Source organism: Meles meles, chromosome 14 (assembly GCF_922984935.1).
Source record: "Meles meles chromosome 14, mMelMel3.1 paternal haplotype, whole genome shotgun sequence".
NCBI classification, from domain to species: Eukaryota; Metazoa; Chordata; class Mammalia; order Carnivora; family Mustelidae; genus Meles; species Meles meles.
The window spans coordinates 77,356,800-77,376,897 of record NC_060079.1 but is presented as its reverse complement, the minus strand read 5'-3'; the positions used below and the strand labels follow the sequence as shown (position 1 = coordinate 77,376,897).

Below are 20,098 nucleotides of genomic sequence, written 5' to 3'. Positions count from 1 at the left end.
ATTAAACAGAGTGCCTTTCAAAACATCAGTGTGTCTTTTGAGCAGTGTTAGAAATCACACTGTTTACAAAGGACTTTTTGAGATGGGGAAGGTAGTGCGTAATATCGACGTGGGTGCCAAGAACAAACATAATTTCGTATTACGGCAGCTTTCTAAAATAACCTGCTTTGGATGATCTGGTTAATCTAAACATCTGTGAAGAGTAATATGAAGACTTAAAAGTAGCTGTGTAGGCTTCCAAAAAGTCTCAATTGTTTAGCAGACTTTACGTGAATAAATTAATAAACAAGTGGATTTCGCCCTTGTTCTTTCTACTGCAAATCTGTCAGTACTATGCTTTGCCAAGTGCTTCTTGAGACTGAGCTTGAAAGGGTTCTTCTGTCTTAAATTTGAAGAATCTACCTACACAGATTTTAGCTGTAGCAAAAGGAGAGGCTATTGAGTGAAAGAAAATGGTAACATGGACTAAAAGTGAAAAATAAGGGAACGGTACTGGAATATGGACATTGTCAAGGATGTTGTCTTCGGAACCTCCTAGGAGAACCCACTCTACAAATACCCTGCTTCCATGCCAATGAATTATTGGGATCATTTCAAGTTAGATTTCTGGATTGTCTCTCCCCCCCCCCACACAGATTTATGATTAAAATTTCTAGAGAAGTAGGAAAGAATGGAATTTTTGTTTGTTCTGATAAAGGAAGGCTACAAAAAATCTAAAGCATCATGATTATAAAATGTTAAAACTTCTTCTCTGATAGGGGAAAACAATAAATAACTCAGCCACCACCATTTCTCAGCATTATACTTGAAGCTTTAGCCAATGTGGGAAAGCAAAGGAATAAATCGTGCACATGTAGAATGCAAGAAAAGAGACACTATTTGTGGATGATAAGACTGTTGAAGGTAAGCCAGGGTCAGCAAACCTTTTCTGTAAAGAGTCAGCTAATAAATATCTTCAGGCCGCATACTGTTTCTACACAATATGTGTATTATATACATATTTACAGCCAATTACGAAAATTCAAGACCTACTCTTAGCTTGTGGACCCCGCAAAAAACTGGCTATGGATGGGATTACATGGTGGAGGCTCCGGTTTGCTGACCCCCGGGACTGTGGATAAGCTACAGTGGCATTACTGGAACTCATGAGTTTAGCAAGGTTGTCCGATGTCAATATATAAAGCTCATGAATCATTAGAGCACGGGACATGACCCTTAAATATCTTCTTAGACTTTTAAGTGGATTTCTTCCACATTTCCAGGACAAAAGGATATGATGATCAGATGCTCATTTCATTATGTTCTAAATGGATCCAGGTCTGCCCTTTTAGAAAAGCCAGATCGATTACAATCATAGAGACTCTTTGTCTTCAAACTTTCATAGGAAAGTTTAAATATATTGAAGGCAGATGGATCGCACACTGAAAACATGTGCAGTTGGTTGGGCAGCAACTACAGTTCAATAATGCTGCTTAAGTAAGTAGATGAAACAGTCATGAACAACCCCCCAGCCCCGCCCCGGATTTTAAACTCCCGGCCGATCTCATCTACACCTCCACCTACTTCTCCAAATCTGTGTTAATTTGAAGGAAATAATAGATATACTTTCTTCTGTAGATTTGGCTCATATATATATATATATATATATATGACACATAACCATAATAATCACCCTAAAATGTTTTATGTAATATGAAATTTTACACTAAGTAATTTGGTATTATATATTAGTGTTTTTTAAAAGCCAGGGTTCCAATTCCCATTTGTCTCTTAAATGCCGTGACATTAGTTTTAGAGTTTGTCTGAATCGGGCCCCAGATGAGGTCCATGTGGGACTCACTGGTTGGCCGGCATGTGTTTGGAGTCTCTTTCAACCTCCCTCTTCCTTTTCCCTCTGGCCATTCATCTGCCGGTGAATCCGAGCTGCCCGTCCTGTAGCACGCTCTGCCGATGGTGTCCCCGGAGTATCTTTCAAGATGTGCCTCCACCCTGTCCTTCCTGTAAATTGTACATTTTAATGACTCAGCTTTGGGACCACCCAGACCAAGCTCAGCTTGGACCAAACTCCAGCCAAGTTGGACTCATGAGTGAAAAGAAATGTCGTGAGAAGCCACCGAGTTTTGAGGTAGCTTGGTAGATCACGGAGGCATATAGGTCAGTACCTTTCAGAATCACAAATAAGATGAAAATGATAGACGGTATTTCCAGCTGCTTTACAGTCTACTCACATTTTGGATAGGACTTGGCCTAATCAGATTCTAGAACTTTCATGTGATGACTGGAAATGCAGGCAGTCCTGGACATCTGTCCTTGATCCTGGAACTGTAATTATTCATGTTTGACCCTTGAGAAGACATGGCTTCAATAAATTATACACTTGCTCATTGAGTTTTTGGAATCCTCTCCCAAAAGCGGGGGTTCTAAGCGACACTGACAAGAGGCCTTCGGGGGAGGGTGCAGCTGGCCTGCTGCCATGCAGTGCGCAGCGCAGTAGACTGTCTCTGCCCCTCACCCTGCCTGCCGGCTGCCCTTGGGCTCCGGGAAGGCTGCTGCTGTGGCTGGGACACCCCCGGTGCTTCGTCGGAGAGCAGTCCTACCAACTCCCCCTTCCCTCCTAGCCTAGCCTCCTGCTTCAGTTAGGACGAATGCAGTTTTTTCCCTCGTTAACCGTGTTCAGACTGATAAAGTTCAGGTCTTATTCTTACTTTCTTATTCCTTAAGGAAGCCTCTGTTCAAGAGTGTTTTTGAAGATTGGGGGAATGAAAAGGATCCCTCCTTTCCATCTCTGCAGGCTTCTCTTAGCTCCTACAGAGAAAGACAGAAACATACCTTTTAACGTTGGGCCACTGAGAGCAGAGAACGGAACACGGCAGAGGAAGGCTCAAGTGAATCAGATTCAGTCAGTTTTGGGTTGGAACAGACACACTGAATATACTGCCTGAAATGTCCTGGATGAGACCCATGAAGGTCTAGTGATGGGGCACATCAGGGCCTGAGCCAGGACGAGGGAGCAGACACAGATTGGCAACCCGGACATCCGACCGTCAGAGTGGGGAGGGAGGAGAGGGACTGAGTGGGGAGGAGAGGACCGGGCTGTGCTTTTCCAGGGCGAAGACAAGTTATCCGAGGGAGGGTGAGAAATCCCATGATGGCAAAGCCCCTGCTCATGACAACTGGGGAGCTGTCACGGGAAAGGCACCAGAGACCTGTGCTGAGTACACGCTCTGTACCATCTCGAATGTTTCTCTAAGAAGTCTCTATTTCGTCCAGTTATCTTTAGTAGATGTGGTACAAAAATTGGCCGCTATTACTGGAAACAGGAAAACTGTCCCTGGTTTTCTTTCCTTTTTTTCTTCTTTTAAGATTTTATTTATTTGAGAGAGAGACCATGCACATGAGAGAGAGAGCAGAGTAGAAGGGAGGGGCTGAGAGGGAAGCAGGCTCCCCACTGAGCAGGGAGCCTGGATGTGGGGTCCCATCCCAAGACTCTGGGATTGTGACCGGAGCTGAAGGCAGAAGCTTAACCCACTGAGCCAGCTAGGCACCCCTGTCCCTGGCTTTTTTGAGTCCTATTCTACAACCAGTATTAACAGTAATGATTTTATTGAGGACACTTTCTTCTAGAGCGTCTTCAGGGACCGCTGTCATCACGGAGGCAGCATGGTAAGGACAGAAGCAGAGGCTGACGATAGCCATGCTAGGAAAAGAACTAGATGCCCATCAACCGATGAATGGATAAAGACGTGGGAAACACACACACACACACACACACACACACACACACACACACACACTGGAATACTATGCAGCCATCAAAGGAAATGAAATCTTGCCATTTGCAACGACGTGGATGGAACTAGAGGGCATTATGCTGAGTGAAATAAATCAGAGAAAGATAATGATCATATCTCTCTGATATGAGGAATTTGAGAGGCAGGGCTGGGGGTCAGGGGTTAGGGAGGGAAAAATGAAACAAGATGGGACTGGGAAGGGAGACAAACCATAAGAGACTCTTAATCTCAGGAAACAAACTGAGGGTTGCTGGGGGGTTGGGGGGTAGGGATAGGGTAGTGGGGTTATGGACATTGGGGAGGGTATGTGCTGTGCTGAGTGCTGTGAAGTGTGTAAGCCTGACGATTCACAGACCTGTACCCCTGGGGCAAATAATACATTATATGTTAATAAGAAAAAAAAAAAAAGCAGAGGCTGACAAGACAGCCACCAAGTCAGGGCCTCTCACCACGGGTTCCACCGATGGAGCTGACCTTTCTAGATCAAAGCAGATTTTGCCAGTCTGTAGATGTGTGTGCAACTTCCACAGCAAACTAACCAATCTTCATTCTAAAGTTTTACCATCTGTGGAAGACTTTAGTCCCAGAAGAGACAAGTAGTAATTAGAGAAGTTTTTCTTACAACCGAGAACCAGGAAGTGGCTTCTTGAGCCAAACAAGACAAAACAAAAAACTTGCCTGAAAATATTTATGCTTTACCCACTGTACCATTAAAAAGCTCCATTGTTTACTACCTCCTCCTGAAAACACAGCTCACTTGTTTGCTTTTCAGTACCAGAGAGGGGAGGACCGGGAGGCCACCGACTTACAGCATCACATACACGCAGGGCCCAGCTGTTCCCTGCACCTGGAGCTCCACACTGTTCTTGCAGAGTGTCTCCAAAATCCACCAGCGGCTGAATTCCTCTTCCACATTAAAACACTTAGCACAGGGGCGCCTGGGTGGCTCAGTGGGTTAAGCCTCTGCCTTCGGCTCAGGTCATAGTCTCAGGGTCCTGGGATCAAGCCCCACATCAGGCTCTCTGCTCAGCAGGAAGCCTGCCTCCTCCTCTCTGCCTGCCTCTCTGCCTACTTGTGATCTCTGTCTGTCAAATAAATAAATAAAATCTTAAGAAAAAAAAAAAAACTAAAAAAACAAAAAATTTAGCACAGAGACAAACACCTGACGTAGAAAGTAAGAAATCAGGGAGCTCTGGAACAATGGTGTTTTTATACGTCATATTTGAAGGATCCTAGAATTAATTGTATCTTCACCTAACTCAAAGATAACCTTTCAAAATAAATGTACTACCAGAAAGTTTCTAACCTTAAATTTATGTTAAATTTGGATGCTACATTCATGCGCTTAAGAGAAAGTGTGATGTCCTAGAAAATGGGGGATGCAGTGTGTCAGTGAAAAAGCACTTTGTGAAGATTTTCTACTTCCTAAAGAGTAATGAGGAAACTGGCAAAAATTCTCAAAGGCAACTCTTTTCAGAAGTGCGGGAACTGGGGCGCCTGGGTGGCTCAGTTGGTTACACGGCTGCCTTCGGCTCGGGTCCTGATCCCAGGGTCCTGGGATCAAACCTCACATGGGGCTCCCTGCTTGGTGGGGAACCCGACTCCGCTCTCCCCTTTGCCTGCTGCTCCCCCTGCTTGCACTCTCTCTCTCTCTGTGAAATAAATAAATAAAATCTTAGAAAAGAAGAAGTGTGGGAACTAACCAAAGGCCTGGAGCAAGCCGAGATGAGTTGACTCAAGTAAGATGGCCGGACCTCAGTCAGAACAGCAGACTTGGACGTTCCCAACGGTCCTGTTCCATCCCCTCTCCAGCTCCACGAATTGCCTGGAAACCCCCCAGCCTGGTGGTCACTGGAGGGAGCCCAGCAGGAGTGGGAGCTCCTCCCAAGCTTGTAATGGTTGTTCCTAGAAAACCTCATGGGCAGGGCCGTCTTCATCTTACTAGACTCAGCTCTCTCTCAGGCGCGGGGCCTTTTCCCGAAGGGGCGTTTGTCTAGATGATTACAGGCAATTGTGTAATTTTGTGGCTACCCGAGATGGTGACCAGTTGGGGCTAATCCAAAGGCTTAAAAGGAAAAGCTGAGAAATGAGACGTTCACAGGGGCTTCGAAAGCTGACATCCAGAAGGCCACGCACATCCTAGGGTGACACACTCCCTCATGAAGAACCTAAGAAGGACCCAAGCTTTCACCTGTGGCTGCCCGAGGAGCTCTGCGTGAGCAGGCGGCACTCACTAGAAATGACAAAACCTGCGTTATGAAACAGAGTCTATAATTAATAACCAACCAGGCAGCCAGTCGTCCTATCCTTTCTAAGCCTCTCAATCTCCTGACTGGATGAACATGTACACATGGGAACCTGCATGACCGAGGATGAAAGTACGTGTGTTTGTGAGAGAACATACGTGTGGCTGTTCACGGACGGGCTTTAAATTCTAGAATGCTCAGAAACTGTATGCAAAACGCTGGCATACATTATCTATTTTCTCTTAAAGGCGCTAATGTTTTTATCATATAAAGGAGTCAACTAACACAAAAAACAGTTATGAGACTAGATAAGATTACCTGGGAGGTCTTTTCTAACAGCAAATTCCAAGGGAACAAGATTTGAAAACCATACACACATACCTGTCTAGGTTTGCTGTCAGTGAGTAGAGGCTTTTCAACATTATCTACGTGTGTCTTTTTATTTTATGGAGGAAGGATGAGAGAAGCAAGTATAGTAGCCAGAAAAAAAATAACAAAAAGCCAAAAACATACACAAAAGTTAATCACATAAGAACTGGCGATATATTCAAATAATTGCACGCCTATAGGAAAATAAATTACCTCACACTGAATTTTTTGTCTATTGATTTAATATATTATTTCTGTTCTAACCCCGTATCTTATTTATGAAAAATTAAGACCAACTTTAAGAAGCTTCAATATTCACTTTTATTATTTGTAAAAAAAATTAAGGTATCAGAATGCATATGGTATATACTGTGATCTTGGTTTTGCACATTTATTCACGTGTTTTACATTATTTCAACTTTAATAAACATACCATATGTGTATCTTTACAATACCTGATACAGATTTAGCTGTCTGGCACTTATACATGTATTATTAGTTCATTCTGATGCTCTGCCTGTCAAGAGGATGTTAAAATGATTGACCTGAAATAACGCCAAGATGAAGATTTAGATTTAGTGAAGCAGTTACGCTCCAGCAATTGCCACACATTTATTTTATTTGTGCCGGTTTTATTTTTTACCCTTAATTGAGTGTAAACTTTTGCCAAAAAAAAAAAAAAAAAAAAAAGAAAGAAAGAAAAAAAGATAAAAGAAAAAAAAAGTAAAATCTGGAAATGGAAGTTGTGTTACTTTTTAGTCCAATAAATAATTTTAGCTACGCTTAATGTAGCTTTTTAAGGCCTTCATACAATTGAAAAAATTAAAGTAGAGCATGTTAAAACCCTGTTCATTTATAAAATAAAAAATAGAATTTTACAGGTTTGCAGTTAAAAGTCACTGTTCAAAACCGATCATGCATGTATTAGCTGCAACCCAACTGAAAGTCCTTGGTGCCGGCAGTCAGGGCACAGCCTGCTGCCAGCGATGTGAGGCATTAAAAAAACACCATGATGTCAGAGGTCTAGACTTACATGTATTAAGCCACACGCCAGCAAATTCTCTGATAAATACACATCATTTTAATAATCAGTATTTGATAGCGGATCAAAACATGCATTAGACTAAAAATGCCACAAATTTGTTTTTTATATCCATTCACTATAAAACTTTCTTTTTTAAAATTTAAAGTCTTGGTTCCTATTTTAGAATACACAATAATCAGGAGGATACATGATGGGGAGCCAGTTTTCAGTAAAAGATGCACAATGGGTCCATCCAAGTAACTTCATCAGCTATAACGAAACACAAAAACATATTATTAAAGAACAGATTTTTAAGCTCAATATTCAGGGTAAATTCTGCATTTAATACTAATAACGTGGTAGCATGCAAAACTTTCCTGCCATCCAACCCACCCACCAACCACACTTCCTACCACCTGATCTTCCTGTCAACTAACCTACCCACTTTCCTACCCAACCAACCTCTACATGCGATTATGACCATTCCGGCCAACCTTCCTTCTCTCCTGTCTTTCTGCTAACCTTTCTGTTTTTTCTTTCTTTCTTCCTTCTGCCTAACTTGCTCCCTTTCTTCCTATCAACCAGTTGCCTTTCTTCCTTTCTTTCTTAGTCTGACTGTAAGCCAAACACTGTTCTAGACACCGGGAAAACCGCACTGAACAAACTCACTTCCCACTTGCAGGCCAGCTGTGTTCTATTCAGGGGAACCAAAGAATAAATAAGCAAATCAATGAACAGATGAACAAATGAGTATGTAATTGAGCTGTAAATACCAAGTATACAATAAGAACAAAACCTGATGAGACACCAGAGCCTTTAGGAATTGAGATGGTCAAGAAGGGCTCTCCGGAGAAGTGGTATTTACGGGGTAATTTGGAAAAGAAGACACCTTCTATGAAAATCGGGGACGAGCTCTCCATACAGCTGGACTAGTTAGGCTCCTGGCAGAAAAGGGCAGGAAGGGGCACGGTGGCTGTCTCGGCCGGGCAGAGGAGGCACGTGTGAGGGAAGCAGAGTCAGTCTGGGAAGAGTGACGAGGGATGCAGCTGGAAGAAACGCAGGAGCCAGATCCTGTGCGGCCTGATGGGCCGAGGAAGGAGTCTGGATTTTAATCCAGACTGAACGTGATGGGGCGTCACCAGGAGGTGTCTTAAAGCCCTCTTTTCCGGCGGTGGTGTGAAGAACGGACAGTACAGGAACAGAGTGGAGGGGACACCAATTACAAAGCCCCTGATAGGAACATCCGGGGCAGTCACTGGTTTTACCAACGTGAGAGCTCACAGATCACAGTCGACGTGATGAGAATCACACTATACACAGTAACAATTAGCTCCAGAAAGAGTTCTCGTAACCTATTCAAAGGTCTTAAGATGCTAATTTAAAATGTCTTACAATCTGAACGGACCGGTGCAGGCACACAGGAAAGGTCTAAGAGGGAAGCTAACCTACAGTTTACTCTAACTGGAAACTATTTCCCCAGGAGCTTACTCATTACTCTTACATCCAAAGAATAACCTTGAATATAGAGACCGGGCCTTGGCCACATCTGGCATGACCGAGCTGCCCACGCAATCTCATATGCCCTTTAGGCACAAACTGTGCGTGTCCAGAGACAAGATGAGGCTACGATGATTTCTGTGGCATTCATTAAGTTTTTATACTTGACAATTAACTTGTTCAGAGAGACTAGAATTTCTTATCTAGTGTTTCTAATCAACCACAGAATTTCTCTGCATGTAATAAGGGATGGTGTAAAAATCACAAAATGGCCCATCATTTCAAATGAAGAATAAAATAAAATATAAACTCTAAAAATTCAAACATTTTAGAATTGAGTCAACATGTATTTGAAAGGAATGATTTCTGTCTCCTTCATAAAGAAAACTCAGTCTTCTGACTGTAATCCTAAACTTCCTAACGTACTTTTTGCCTGTGTCGAAAACATGTGAAGCTAAGTGTAGGTTCTCTGGACAGGAATTTTAAAAATTTAATAATAAGAAAAGTCTAAAAAGTGTAAGGAGCTTACTGGCTGTCTCTCATGCTTTTATTTTATAATTCACATTACATGAATGAGAGGAGGAATCAGTCATCGTAAAGTCAGTATCGCTAAATCACTACAAGAAGGCTTTTAGCTATCTGGTCACTATGTGATATCGAGGTGACATGTAACAGTGAAAATCTAATACCACTTACTTGAATACAATTTTTCCAGTTTTCTTTTGTTGGTTTTTCTTCCACAAGTTTAGTTGCAAATTTAAGGCTTCTCCCATACAATTTATGTACTAATGCATGCTTGTATGCAAATGTTAAAACCTATAATGTAAAACGAGATAAGGCTTATCTATGAAAAATATTTACATTTTATGGCTTATAGCTTTAATAATGAAAAAAATTAAGGCTTTAATAGAAGTGCAGCTTTTAAAATGAACATTTTACATCAAGCAAATTTTAAAGATGTCTTGAAAGAACAAAAGCTGAATATCGCACCAATTAGCCTATCTGGGGGGAAAAATTAAAGTGTGATAAATCACTAGCTCTTGGACTCTATACCAAAACACCTCTTTATGCAAAGGAGAGCTAACATAAGTGATCATAAAAATGCAAATAAGGATAGAAGTACAAAACTATGAAGAGTCACTATAAATTACCAAAACTGCAAAAGGGGATAAAGTAAAAAAAAAAAAAAAAAGTTAAAATTAAAAAATTATATCGTATTAAGTGTACTCTGACCCTCACTCCCTTTCTTTAGCATAAGCATGACTACACTGCGGTGGGAAAACCTCAAGCATACAGGAAACCTTTTCTCCCTTCTCAGAGGTCTTTACTACAAATGATCGTAGTTCATCTAGAAAACAAGCATCTGTCTGTAAGACAAAACTAACCACTTATGCTGGGTTAGGAGAATTCTATTTTCTTTATCTTCAGAAGAAAGGAAGATTGATAAAAACTTGTACTTACATAATCCCTACTGTAAGAATTATAGTAGAGAGCTAAAAGAGATTTGACATTTTTATATAACCCAAATCCAAAAAGTTCGTCAATGTTCCCTTTTCTAAACTGGGTCTGAAAACTGATGAGCTATAAATCCAAATGATAATTATTTAAAAGTCAAAGAGCTCTGAGAAAAATAACACCTAAAGTAACCAGCATGCCCCCCTCTCCCCCAACAAAGCAGTACATAACAGATACGGGAAGGCATAAACGCAATTTCTAGATGTTCTTAATTCTAGCTTCATACATAACCGGCTGAACCAAAAGGCCACTACACACATTCTCAAACTGTTTTCCAAATTAGTGTGGCTAAAGAGCCACTGTGCAGACAGAGAACATGAGAGTAAAATGGTTCTAAAACAGGTAAGACAAAGGAGATCTCACTAAACACAATGTCTTCTTCAGAGCCCAGCTTAGCCACACTCCATATATTTTCTTCCTCTTCTGGCCAGGGAGCTGGGAAACAGTAAAGAGCAGGCAATGGGGCACAAAGGAGGTTTGTGAAATAACCCCCAAGAACTGCGCCAGAGCAAGAAGCACAAAGATTACCTTATTGTCAAAAAGATCAGTCCATTTTGTAGTTTCCCAAAAAGTTTCCATCACAGAATCCAGAGTATTTTCTCTTTCCTCCTCTCTTCCTTCGGTATCGCTTGAAACAGCCCCATCTTGATCCTGGGCGTGAAGAAGGTGGTCGGCGAGGGCGCATCCTTTTCTACAAAGAGCGTCCACGAGGGTAGACTTCTGTTTGTCCATGTCACTGTGCGCCAAATCAAAAAGCATTGCCCAGATCAGTAAAATTCCTTAAGAAGTAGACTTGTCTGAAACTAATAAACTCATGCATTCTTTGCCTCAGAAATATCATCGCACATCAAATAAGATGCCTTATTTGTAACAAACACCAAATGAGCCAGTACCTCACTCGTAGAGATCTACATGCGTTAGGACAGCTGCATGTGGTTGAAACAGAATGCCATAAAGCAGAAGGGAAAGTCTGTTCAGCTCTCAATTCCGTCAGCTAAGTACCTCTTCCTCAGATCAGCATCTTTTAGAAAGTATTTAGATTTCTCATAAAGAGCAATCATCACATACTTATGCGCCGATGTAGACAAGTTCTTTCGGCAGTGAACGTAACTTTCACTTACAAACAGAGCAAACCCTGTAAGATGCTTCCTCCGTGCCAGAAACCGCTCTGGCACTTTTACATGTGAACTCATTTACAGTCAAGACAGTTCTGAGTGAGATACTATTAATCATGCCCATCTGTGAAGGAGGAAGTTGAGGCACACAGAGATTCGTCTGAGGTCCGACGGTCAGGAAGCAGCAGAGCTCGGTAGAGTCTGCTTCTAGAATCCCTGCTCTTAATCGCTACGGAAAAACTGCCTTGCAGCAGGGCAGGAATCTGGGTTCTGATGTATCCCAAGTGCCCAGACAGTGCCTGGCACGGGACAGAAAGTCGGTACATCACTGCTGAATGAAATGCAGTCACAACCTGCACTCCAGGGGACAGCGTTACTCGTTAGGACACTCGCTTGTCTGAGGCATTTTGTCCAACTCATGTCCCACACGTGTGGAGACAATGAGGATTAGAAGTGCGGAGAAGGTGCCCACGGTGCCCTTAGACACGCATGAACAGACTAACAGTACGAATGATTCTGAAGGGCTCAGGACTGGAAAATGCACATATGAAATCTGCTGACGCTACAAAATCAACAATTTGTACGAAAGATAATGAAAACGAGAAAACAACAACTTGTTACAACCCAACAAAATTACCCACCTTAATACATTTGCAACGTAGATAAATTTAGGCCAAAAAAGAGGCATGAGATTTTCAGCAAAGAGTTTCAAAGCTTGAAAGAACCAATTTCATTCTCTTTTGGGGGAAACGTGTCAGGGAGCTGCTTGGTTACTTTGGACTCAGGAACAAAAGAATGTCTGAGTTGAAGGACATGTGCACAGCTTCTCATTTCCTGAGCGCCCCCCCCACCCCACCCCACCTTTTAGATGCCAGCCACCTCTGAAATGTCTTACCAGTACTTCACTTACACATTTCAGCAGAAACCCTAGGAGCTGGACACAATTACTGTCCCCATTCTGTGAGGAAGAACGGGGGCCTTGGAACAGAGCTGGATTGGCAAGGCAGGTCCGATCATTCACGGCAGCTAACTGGTCCTAGCTGCCCAGAGAAGGGCTGGGAGGATGCAGAACTTAGAGGGGGGCATAAGTGTGCTGTCCGTGCCAGTCCTCGATCAAACTACCTGCCAGACCCCATAACCCAGTTCTCGGATCCAATAGCCTAAATTCCGCACATCTGGAATATTCCTTCCCTACCCTCATCTAACTCAGAACGGATCAGCTCAGATCAAATATTTTACCAATCCACAAGGCTTTCTCCACTCAAATGAAATCAGCTCTTCCTACGCTTTCACAATGTAAAATATTTATCGTAACTCTTCATCGCATCCTAGCCAGCACCTTCACCTTCCGCATCAGAGCACGCGCTTCCTAAGAGTAGAGTGTCCTCTTCCATTTCTTCCATCCTCTCAGTGATACTTCACCTACTGTGTTTGCTCAATAAACATCCGAATCAAACCTAGTTAGAGGTACTGATCAAAGTGGTAATAGCTATATTTTAGGAAGAGCCTCAATCAGATACTTTAATGGCCTAAATAAACTGCAGTTCAATTTAACGAAAACTCGGTACTAGATCACGTACAAAAGCTACTATCACATTTAAGATTACAAAGCGGCCGTCAGAACTTCTGATGCACGAGCGACTCGAGGAAAAGCAGCTTTGCATGGAAAAGAGAAACAGATGCTCCACGGCTGCTGCTGGTCAGCGGACGGCAACCCCCGAGACCACCTCGCCCCTGAACAGCAGCTCCAGGCCTGCACGGGGCCTTCAGGCCAGCACAGACGGCCGAGCCCGTTGCTGGGGGGGCAGAGGCAGGCCCGCGGCAAACACTGTCACTGTAAGTGCAGACAAACCGCTCCAGCGTGGCCAAAACTGAACTAGCTTCTCTTGGCATTTTCGCGCGTCCGACAGCCCCTTTCTAACTTTATCCCAGCGTCTCTGACCGTCTCTGCAGCCATAGTCTTTAAGGCCAGGACCCTATGTTACTGTTCTTCTTCGACAGCCACCGGAGTCAGGGTTTGGGAGAAGAACTGTGAGGAAAAGGGACTAATGAGATTGACAACAGCTCGTCGTGGTCCGCGGTGCCCTTCAGCCCGGAAGCTAGAACCTCCTCTGTGGCTCGAAGACTTGGGAAAGACAAGCCAGAATACCAGCGGGCTAGCCGGACCTTCCCATTTACCGACATTGCTAATGTTACTTCCCACGAGGGGAGCCTGAAGACAGGAGACGACTCTCACAAACGAGGAAATAACAGAGCTGGCAGGGATGCGGCAGCGACTAGCAGAGGCCGCGGTGAGGTCAAGGCAGCCTCAGAAGGGCCCCGGTTTCCGGCACGAGTTTCTCATGGGCGATGAAGCCCGGCTCCCCCTCCTGCAACGGATTAACACGGAACGGAATTCAGGAAGGAAGCGCAGTGTAGACTGCTCCAGTGAGAACCCGGGCCCCCCCGGGGGACAGGAGACGGAGGAAAATGACTGTGGGCTGAGGCGCAGACCTCGAAGACCGGGAGAAAGGGGCTTGTCAGCGGAGGGCAGCTACGGAGAGGAGGACTCAGGCGGAGACAAAGGTTGGCCTCGGAGAGGGTCTCTGGCCCCTCTGACACGAAGGACCGCATGGCGACGGGCAAGGTGGAGCGGATGCCCTGTCTGTCTAGGAGAAGGAAGTGAGGCAGGGGAATCGTCTCAAGATGGGCGGGAAGGCAAGGGGCTGCCTACAAGAACGAAAAGCCCCAGCCCGGACAGACCCGGCTGAATGCGGCTCTCCTATGTGCTCCTCAGCAGACGGGGGTAAAAATGCCCCTACTTGGCACGTTATTTAGAAGGTTCAGTTTAAACGAGATCATATATTCAAAACATCCCAAATAATTCCTCGCGTGTAACTGGCGTGTCACAAAGGGGACAACGACAAAACAGCCACGTTTGAATGATTCCCTCAGAGGGTGAGGGAGGGTGCAGGTCACGCCGACAAGCCGATCTGAATCATTTCATTCTGCTTCAAAACTACCACTTGCAGGTTCCCAAGAGCTGCGGTGCTGGTATGAGCGACATGACATGCAGAGCTTCAGCGGTTCAGAATCAGGGACTCCACAGAGAAGCCACCGGCTGAGGCCGAGGGAACGGCTGCAGCAGCTCTGAGAATACGGTCCTGAGAATTCAAGGAAGGCGGAGGCGCCGGTGGCTGAGGGACTGTCACACTCCGTGCGGAGCCACAGGCTCGCCCATGCGCGCCCAGCGCCGCCGCCCCGCTCCACGTCTGCGCTGGGCTTCTTAAAGCTCAACCGTAACCCCCTTCCCTCACCCCCTGCAATACTGCGACGCCGGCTCCTAACTCAAGTTGCGGGGTGACCGTTTCAACCTGACTTTATTTCTATTTGTGTTGCCGGACATTACAGACGAAATCTGGGCTTTTCATGCTGTTGGCCAATGAACAGTTTAGAAATTAATTTTTTTTGCCTTCTCTGTATGTCCAGGGGCGGGACTGTTTGATCACAGCTACTCAAGTCCCTCCACGCAACGGACCTGGCGGCCGAGAAAGCAAGCTTCTTCTCTTCTGCTTCATCTCAAACAACTAAGAAAATGATCATGAAATAGCGAAGGGCGGAACACCCAAATACTGATAACTCCAGGGACAGAACAAGCCGGAATAGAAGAATATTCTCATTAATTTTAAAAAAGTAACTAAGAATGAGATGCAAGAAAGATTATTTACTGGTTAGGTACTTTTTTATAGTAGCTGCATCGGGCCTGGGGTCAGTCTTCATGGCCATATAAACCGCTAGGGCCGTTTGGTCTATATGAGAAATAACAGCGTCTGCAGCTTCAACAATTTCATTCAGTCTTTTCATCCGTTCCTAGGGAGGAAAAAAAGAAGAAATAAGAAATGGATGTTTCGGGGCACCTGGGTGACTGTCGTTAAGCGTCTGCCTTTGGCTCAGGTCATGATCCGGGGTCCTAGGATCGAGCCCTGCATCGGGCTCCCTGCTCAGCGGGAAGCCTGCTTCTCCCTCTCCCACTCCCTCTGCTTGTGTACCCTCTCTCGCTGTGTCTCTCTGTGTCATATAAATAAATAAAATCTTAAAAAAAAAAAAAAAGAAATGGCTGTATCAATGAGTACACCAAAGTACCTTCATTTCTGTCATCCCAACCATGACAGTCCCAACCCAGCAGAGGGGGCGGGGCAGTCTGCTGGCAGCCCAGGGCACTCTGTGCTGCCCCTACTGTGACTGCCACAACATCAGCGTCACCAGAAAACCTGAGCTCCCATGGGAAAATACCCAAGACACATTCCCCATTGATACTAGATGGCGAGGGTAAGCAAGATCAAGATTCCCAGAAATGCAGTGTTTTCTACCAAGGCAACTCCTTTTCTGGGCATCTCAGAAACCCGATTGGCTAGCTTACTCCAGTTACACACCATATGAAGACAGAAGGGAAAAAAGCACCTGCAGATGAACATTCTCCCCAGTTTATTATTAAAACCACAAAGATGAGAGCAGACAAGAACAGACCCAGCAGAGTCTAACTACGATCACCGCGGCGCTTGTGGGGCTCCTCTCGTGAGTCTTGGAGGTTTCCTTTCAACCTTCAAGTTCACTCTGAACCCCTGATCATTTCTAATTGTTTATGGCTTGCACTTCCCTACTGGCCAACATTATTAATGACAGCTGTTAAGACAGTTTGGAACGATGGCCAATTCTTGAAAATTAGCATCAGCAACAAACTTAATGCAAAGTCGGAGTTGTTCCTCTGCTGTAGGTGTTTACATCTGCCGCAGGCCAGGACCCCTGCCCTGGAAAAGCAACCCTGGGTGTATCTTCCCTGCTACTCCTCCCACTGACCAAAAATACGAGCGGGAATTCTAAGCTGAACTCATAGTAATAGCTAAGTTCTATATTTACCTTAATGAGAATAGTTAATAGAACATTCAGTTTGACAGAATGTTTGCGTTTGGCAAGAACACAAGACAAATACAAGGCTGCACTTTTATTCAACGTATAAACTTTATCTGATGTTACAAACAAAATGAAACACTCAAATATTAGGAATGAACATGTCCCACCTTTTCAGCGTCCAACTGATGAAGTCTTGCAACATAGAGAGGAAGATAATTAGGGTATGTTTCTTTCAATTCATTATAAATGTCACTAGAATCCAGCCTATGTAAATAAGAAAGAGAGAAACGTTATATTTCGTTTCTGTTAGAAAGAAATCACTTTCCGTCCTCCCTGTTATTTAACATTGCTTTGAAGTTCCAGTCCATAACATAAAGCATGAGTCTGAAATACAAGTTTCTTTATTGACAAGGATTACCATTATTTGCAGGTAATATAAATATGCTTAACCTAGAAAAAAAAAATCAAACTGGAGACATCAAGTTTTCATATATGCCAGGTATAAACGTATAAAGAGGAGGAAAAAACAATCAAATAGCAAGAGAGATGAAAAGCTCTAGGAATGTCTATAATGTGTAAGAAAAATGTATACTTTTCTGAAAAATCCAAAGTTTCAGATGAACGAAGAGACGTTCCATGCTCCTGAACGGGGAAGCTGATTAAGCTGACGACACGGGTGAGGGGAGCAGCAGCCCAGGCTCTCCCAGGCTTACCCTGCCTGCCCTGAAACCGCCACTTCCTGGGCTGGGGTGACGGGGGCCCTAGTGGTCTCAGCAGTGCCACACCCAAAGAGGCCGTCTGCTCCCCACAACCCCAAACATCCGCTCATCACTCTGGAGGTCTCGGCGTGAGGCTCCCACATGTGCGGCAGCTCCTCCCCGGAAGAGAGTCCTCTGTCCAGGAGCCGAGGGGCGAGGGAGCCCGTGTTCCAGCTGCAAGCGGCCTGGTCCCTGAGCTGCAGCGGGGAAGCAGGGAGCGGCCTGGGCTCAAGTACCACAGACTCTCACTTTTCTCCCTGAACTACAGATGTTCCTGAACAGATGTTTCTTCATCCTTTGCTGTATGCCCATACATCAGCTCCAGAGGTTTTAAAAGGCTGATTTAAAAAAAAAAAAGATTGTCACTAGTTTCCAGGGAAGTGGGCTCCTGGGACTCCTCCCGCAGCCATGCCAGAAGTCAACTCTGCCACTTCGCTTTTGCAGGATTTACACTGTATTTTCTGCTGTTGACGACATCCTACAATCGATCAGAGACTGACTTACAGACTTGGGTTTCTGGTGGAGATACAGCCTAGTTTTAAGTGCAAAGGTCAGCCTGAATGCAGACGGACCCTGGAACTGCTCAATCCCTGGGAATTATTTTCATGACACGATGACGTCTGTTCTCTAGCAGAGCTCGGGACTGCAAGGATGCACCCGATCAGCTGACGAGGACTCCCACAGGAAAGCGGTGGTGACAGAAATACCGCATAACACAAATGGAAAAAGCAACCCCTATGAGTCCAGAGAATAAATTTCTACCATGTAAAAAGTAAGCTAAAAGTCAAAAAGCAAGCTGGGGGAAAATGTGTACAAGTACAGCCAAGCATTAATATCTTTTATGTTAAAAAGTTAAAAGAAAAATCTGATGTCCCAATGGAAAACTAGTACAGGACACGTTCAACTGACGAGAATGCAGTGACAGTTTTTAAAAGCCTCAAAATTCGCAACTTAAGAAATGCAACTTAAGACCACGATAATGGCCTTGTCTTTTTTCGCCATCTATCAGCAAGGCCTCGTTTCCAATTCCACGGCATCACGGGCTCTGCCGTACACCACTGGAGGGAGAAGAAATTGTGATATTCCCTCTAGAAGGCGATATGACAAAACATAGCAAGGCAATTTTTAAGTGTTAATAATACTGATTCTGAATAATTATATTTTTAAGATGTGATCTGATGGATATTTAAAGAAACTACATGTGTAAAAAATGTCCATCACAGCACCACAGAGAAAAGCTATAAACGTGAATGTCAAATAGAGTATTTAAGCGGGTTACATTACATCAACAGGACTGCAAACCACATAGTCATTAAAAATGGTATTTTAAAGGACTATTAAATGACCTAAGAAATGCCAAAAATCACATAGTAATTGGAAAACTAGGACACACCATCATTCACACTGCTACATGCACAACTACAGAGAAACAGTCATAGGATAATGATTACCTATGGAGAGTAGGCAAAAAGGTGATTTTTATTTTTTTCTTTATGCTTTCCAGTAAAATTCTCTTCCAAGAGCAAATCAGAATTAAGTGGTTAAAATAAAACCCCCTGTAACCTACCACCCACTGTTAACATCCTGAATACAGTCCATGCACATACACACCACACTGCTTTAACTGGGAAACTACAAGTAAACAGAGGGCTAAAATCCACTAAAACTTACTTTGTCATCCACTGAATTTTAAGATCTCGTAACGCTTCAGTGAACTCTTCTTTTAAATCTTTCTCCTTTTCTGAATCTTTTTCTTTGTCTTTGCTGCCATTCTTAGTCTTCGTTGGTGGAGGTATTAGGTAGTAATGAACAGGGATCACATCCTATGAATGTGGAGAGAGTCTCAGATTAACAGGCTTAATTTTACATATTTCAAAATCATCTTCATTACTGAGTATCTCAGAACACAGGCTGCCCTGAGTTGTGCTACATCATATTCCAGATCCTAAGGGCTACGACACATGAAAAATCCCAATCTGTGATCAAAGGAATTTTCTCCCAAACTTTAAAGTACTGATGCTTTTAAATCTTCTTTAAAATAAAGACTTATGTAAGGGGCACCTGGCTGGCTCAGTCGGTGGAGTGTGAGCCTCTTGATCTGGGAATTGTGAGTTCGAGCCCCACACTGGGTGTAGAGATTACTTAAAAATAAAATCTTAAGAAAATAAAACAGCGGAGGGAAGAACAAACTTTCCTCCATGAGTGTGTATGGTATTCTTAGCTTTACTTGCCAGACTGGACTACAGAAAGTACGACCTACCAAAGCCTACTACCGAGCTTTCACTTGCTCTAGTTGAGAAAGGAAGGAAATAACTTAGAATTTTAAAAAAGAACCTCTTTCTACATAAATTTAAAGGGAAATTTCTTCATTCAATCAAGAGGACTTACTGAGGGCCTGAGACAGGGCAGGTAATGCTCTAAGAGGTGAAGAGAGCCAAGCAGACAAGGCCCTCTCTCGCCCCGGGAACATGTCCTAGTGGGGAAGACAGACAGCGTCCAGGTAGCGCAGGGTCTCAGAAGACACCGCGGACGTGCAGGAAGCGGAACGGAGTGCAGGGACGCACAGCGGCTACTCGGTGAGGTGGGCAACGACGCCGACAAAGTGGTGCTGGCAATTCCCGCTGAACAGGGACTAGGCGACCTCAGTGAACCTCCACCACCTGAGTGAGTGAGCCTCCGCGGACCTAACTAACCCAACTGAGGGGAGGAAGCGTGTGAAGACGGCGGACGGGCACATGCACGGCCCGGAGCTCGAGTACGCGGCAAGCGCGGCCGGACTCACTGGGCACGTGGGCAGCAAGCACAGCGGGCGGGGCTGAGAACATCGGACCAAAACACAGACGTTATTCTAAATGCAGGGGGCTTGTAGGCAGGGCAGGGAACGTGATTCAAG

The 20,098-nt window shown here is 44.2% G+C and overlaps 1 protein-coding gene across 3 annotated transcripts in view; it reads right to left on the bottom strand.

Moving 5' to 3' along the window:
- Positions 1-6,709: 6,709 nt before the first annotated feature.
- The window catches only part of TPP2 (tripeptidyl peptidase 2), a 69,364-nt gene continuing 55,975 nt past the window's right edge, over positions 6,710-20,098 (bottom strand). For 2 of the 3 annotated variants that reach the window (XM_045978005.1, XM_045978006.1), the window contains 6 exons: positions 18,877-19,028; positions 16,615-16,711; positions 15,276-15,406; positions 10,971-11,178; positions 9,624-9,743; positions 6,710-7,700 (listed from right to left, as the gene is read on the bottom strand). In XM_045978005.1, coding sequence (XP_045833961.1) covers positions 7,611-7,700; positions 9,624-9,743; positions 10,971-11,178; positions 15,276-15,406; positions 16,615-16,711; positions 18,877-19,028 — 798 coding nt within the window. In that variant the 3' untranslated portion in view covers positions 6,710-7,610. Of the gene's footprint in view, positions 7,701-9,623; positions 9,744-10,970; positions 11,179-15,264; positions 15,407-16,614; positions 16,712-18,876; positions 19,029-20,098 lie in introns of those variants that run through there. The other variant, XR_006814878.1, reaches the window with a different exon arrangement.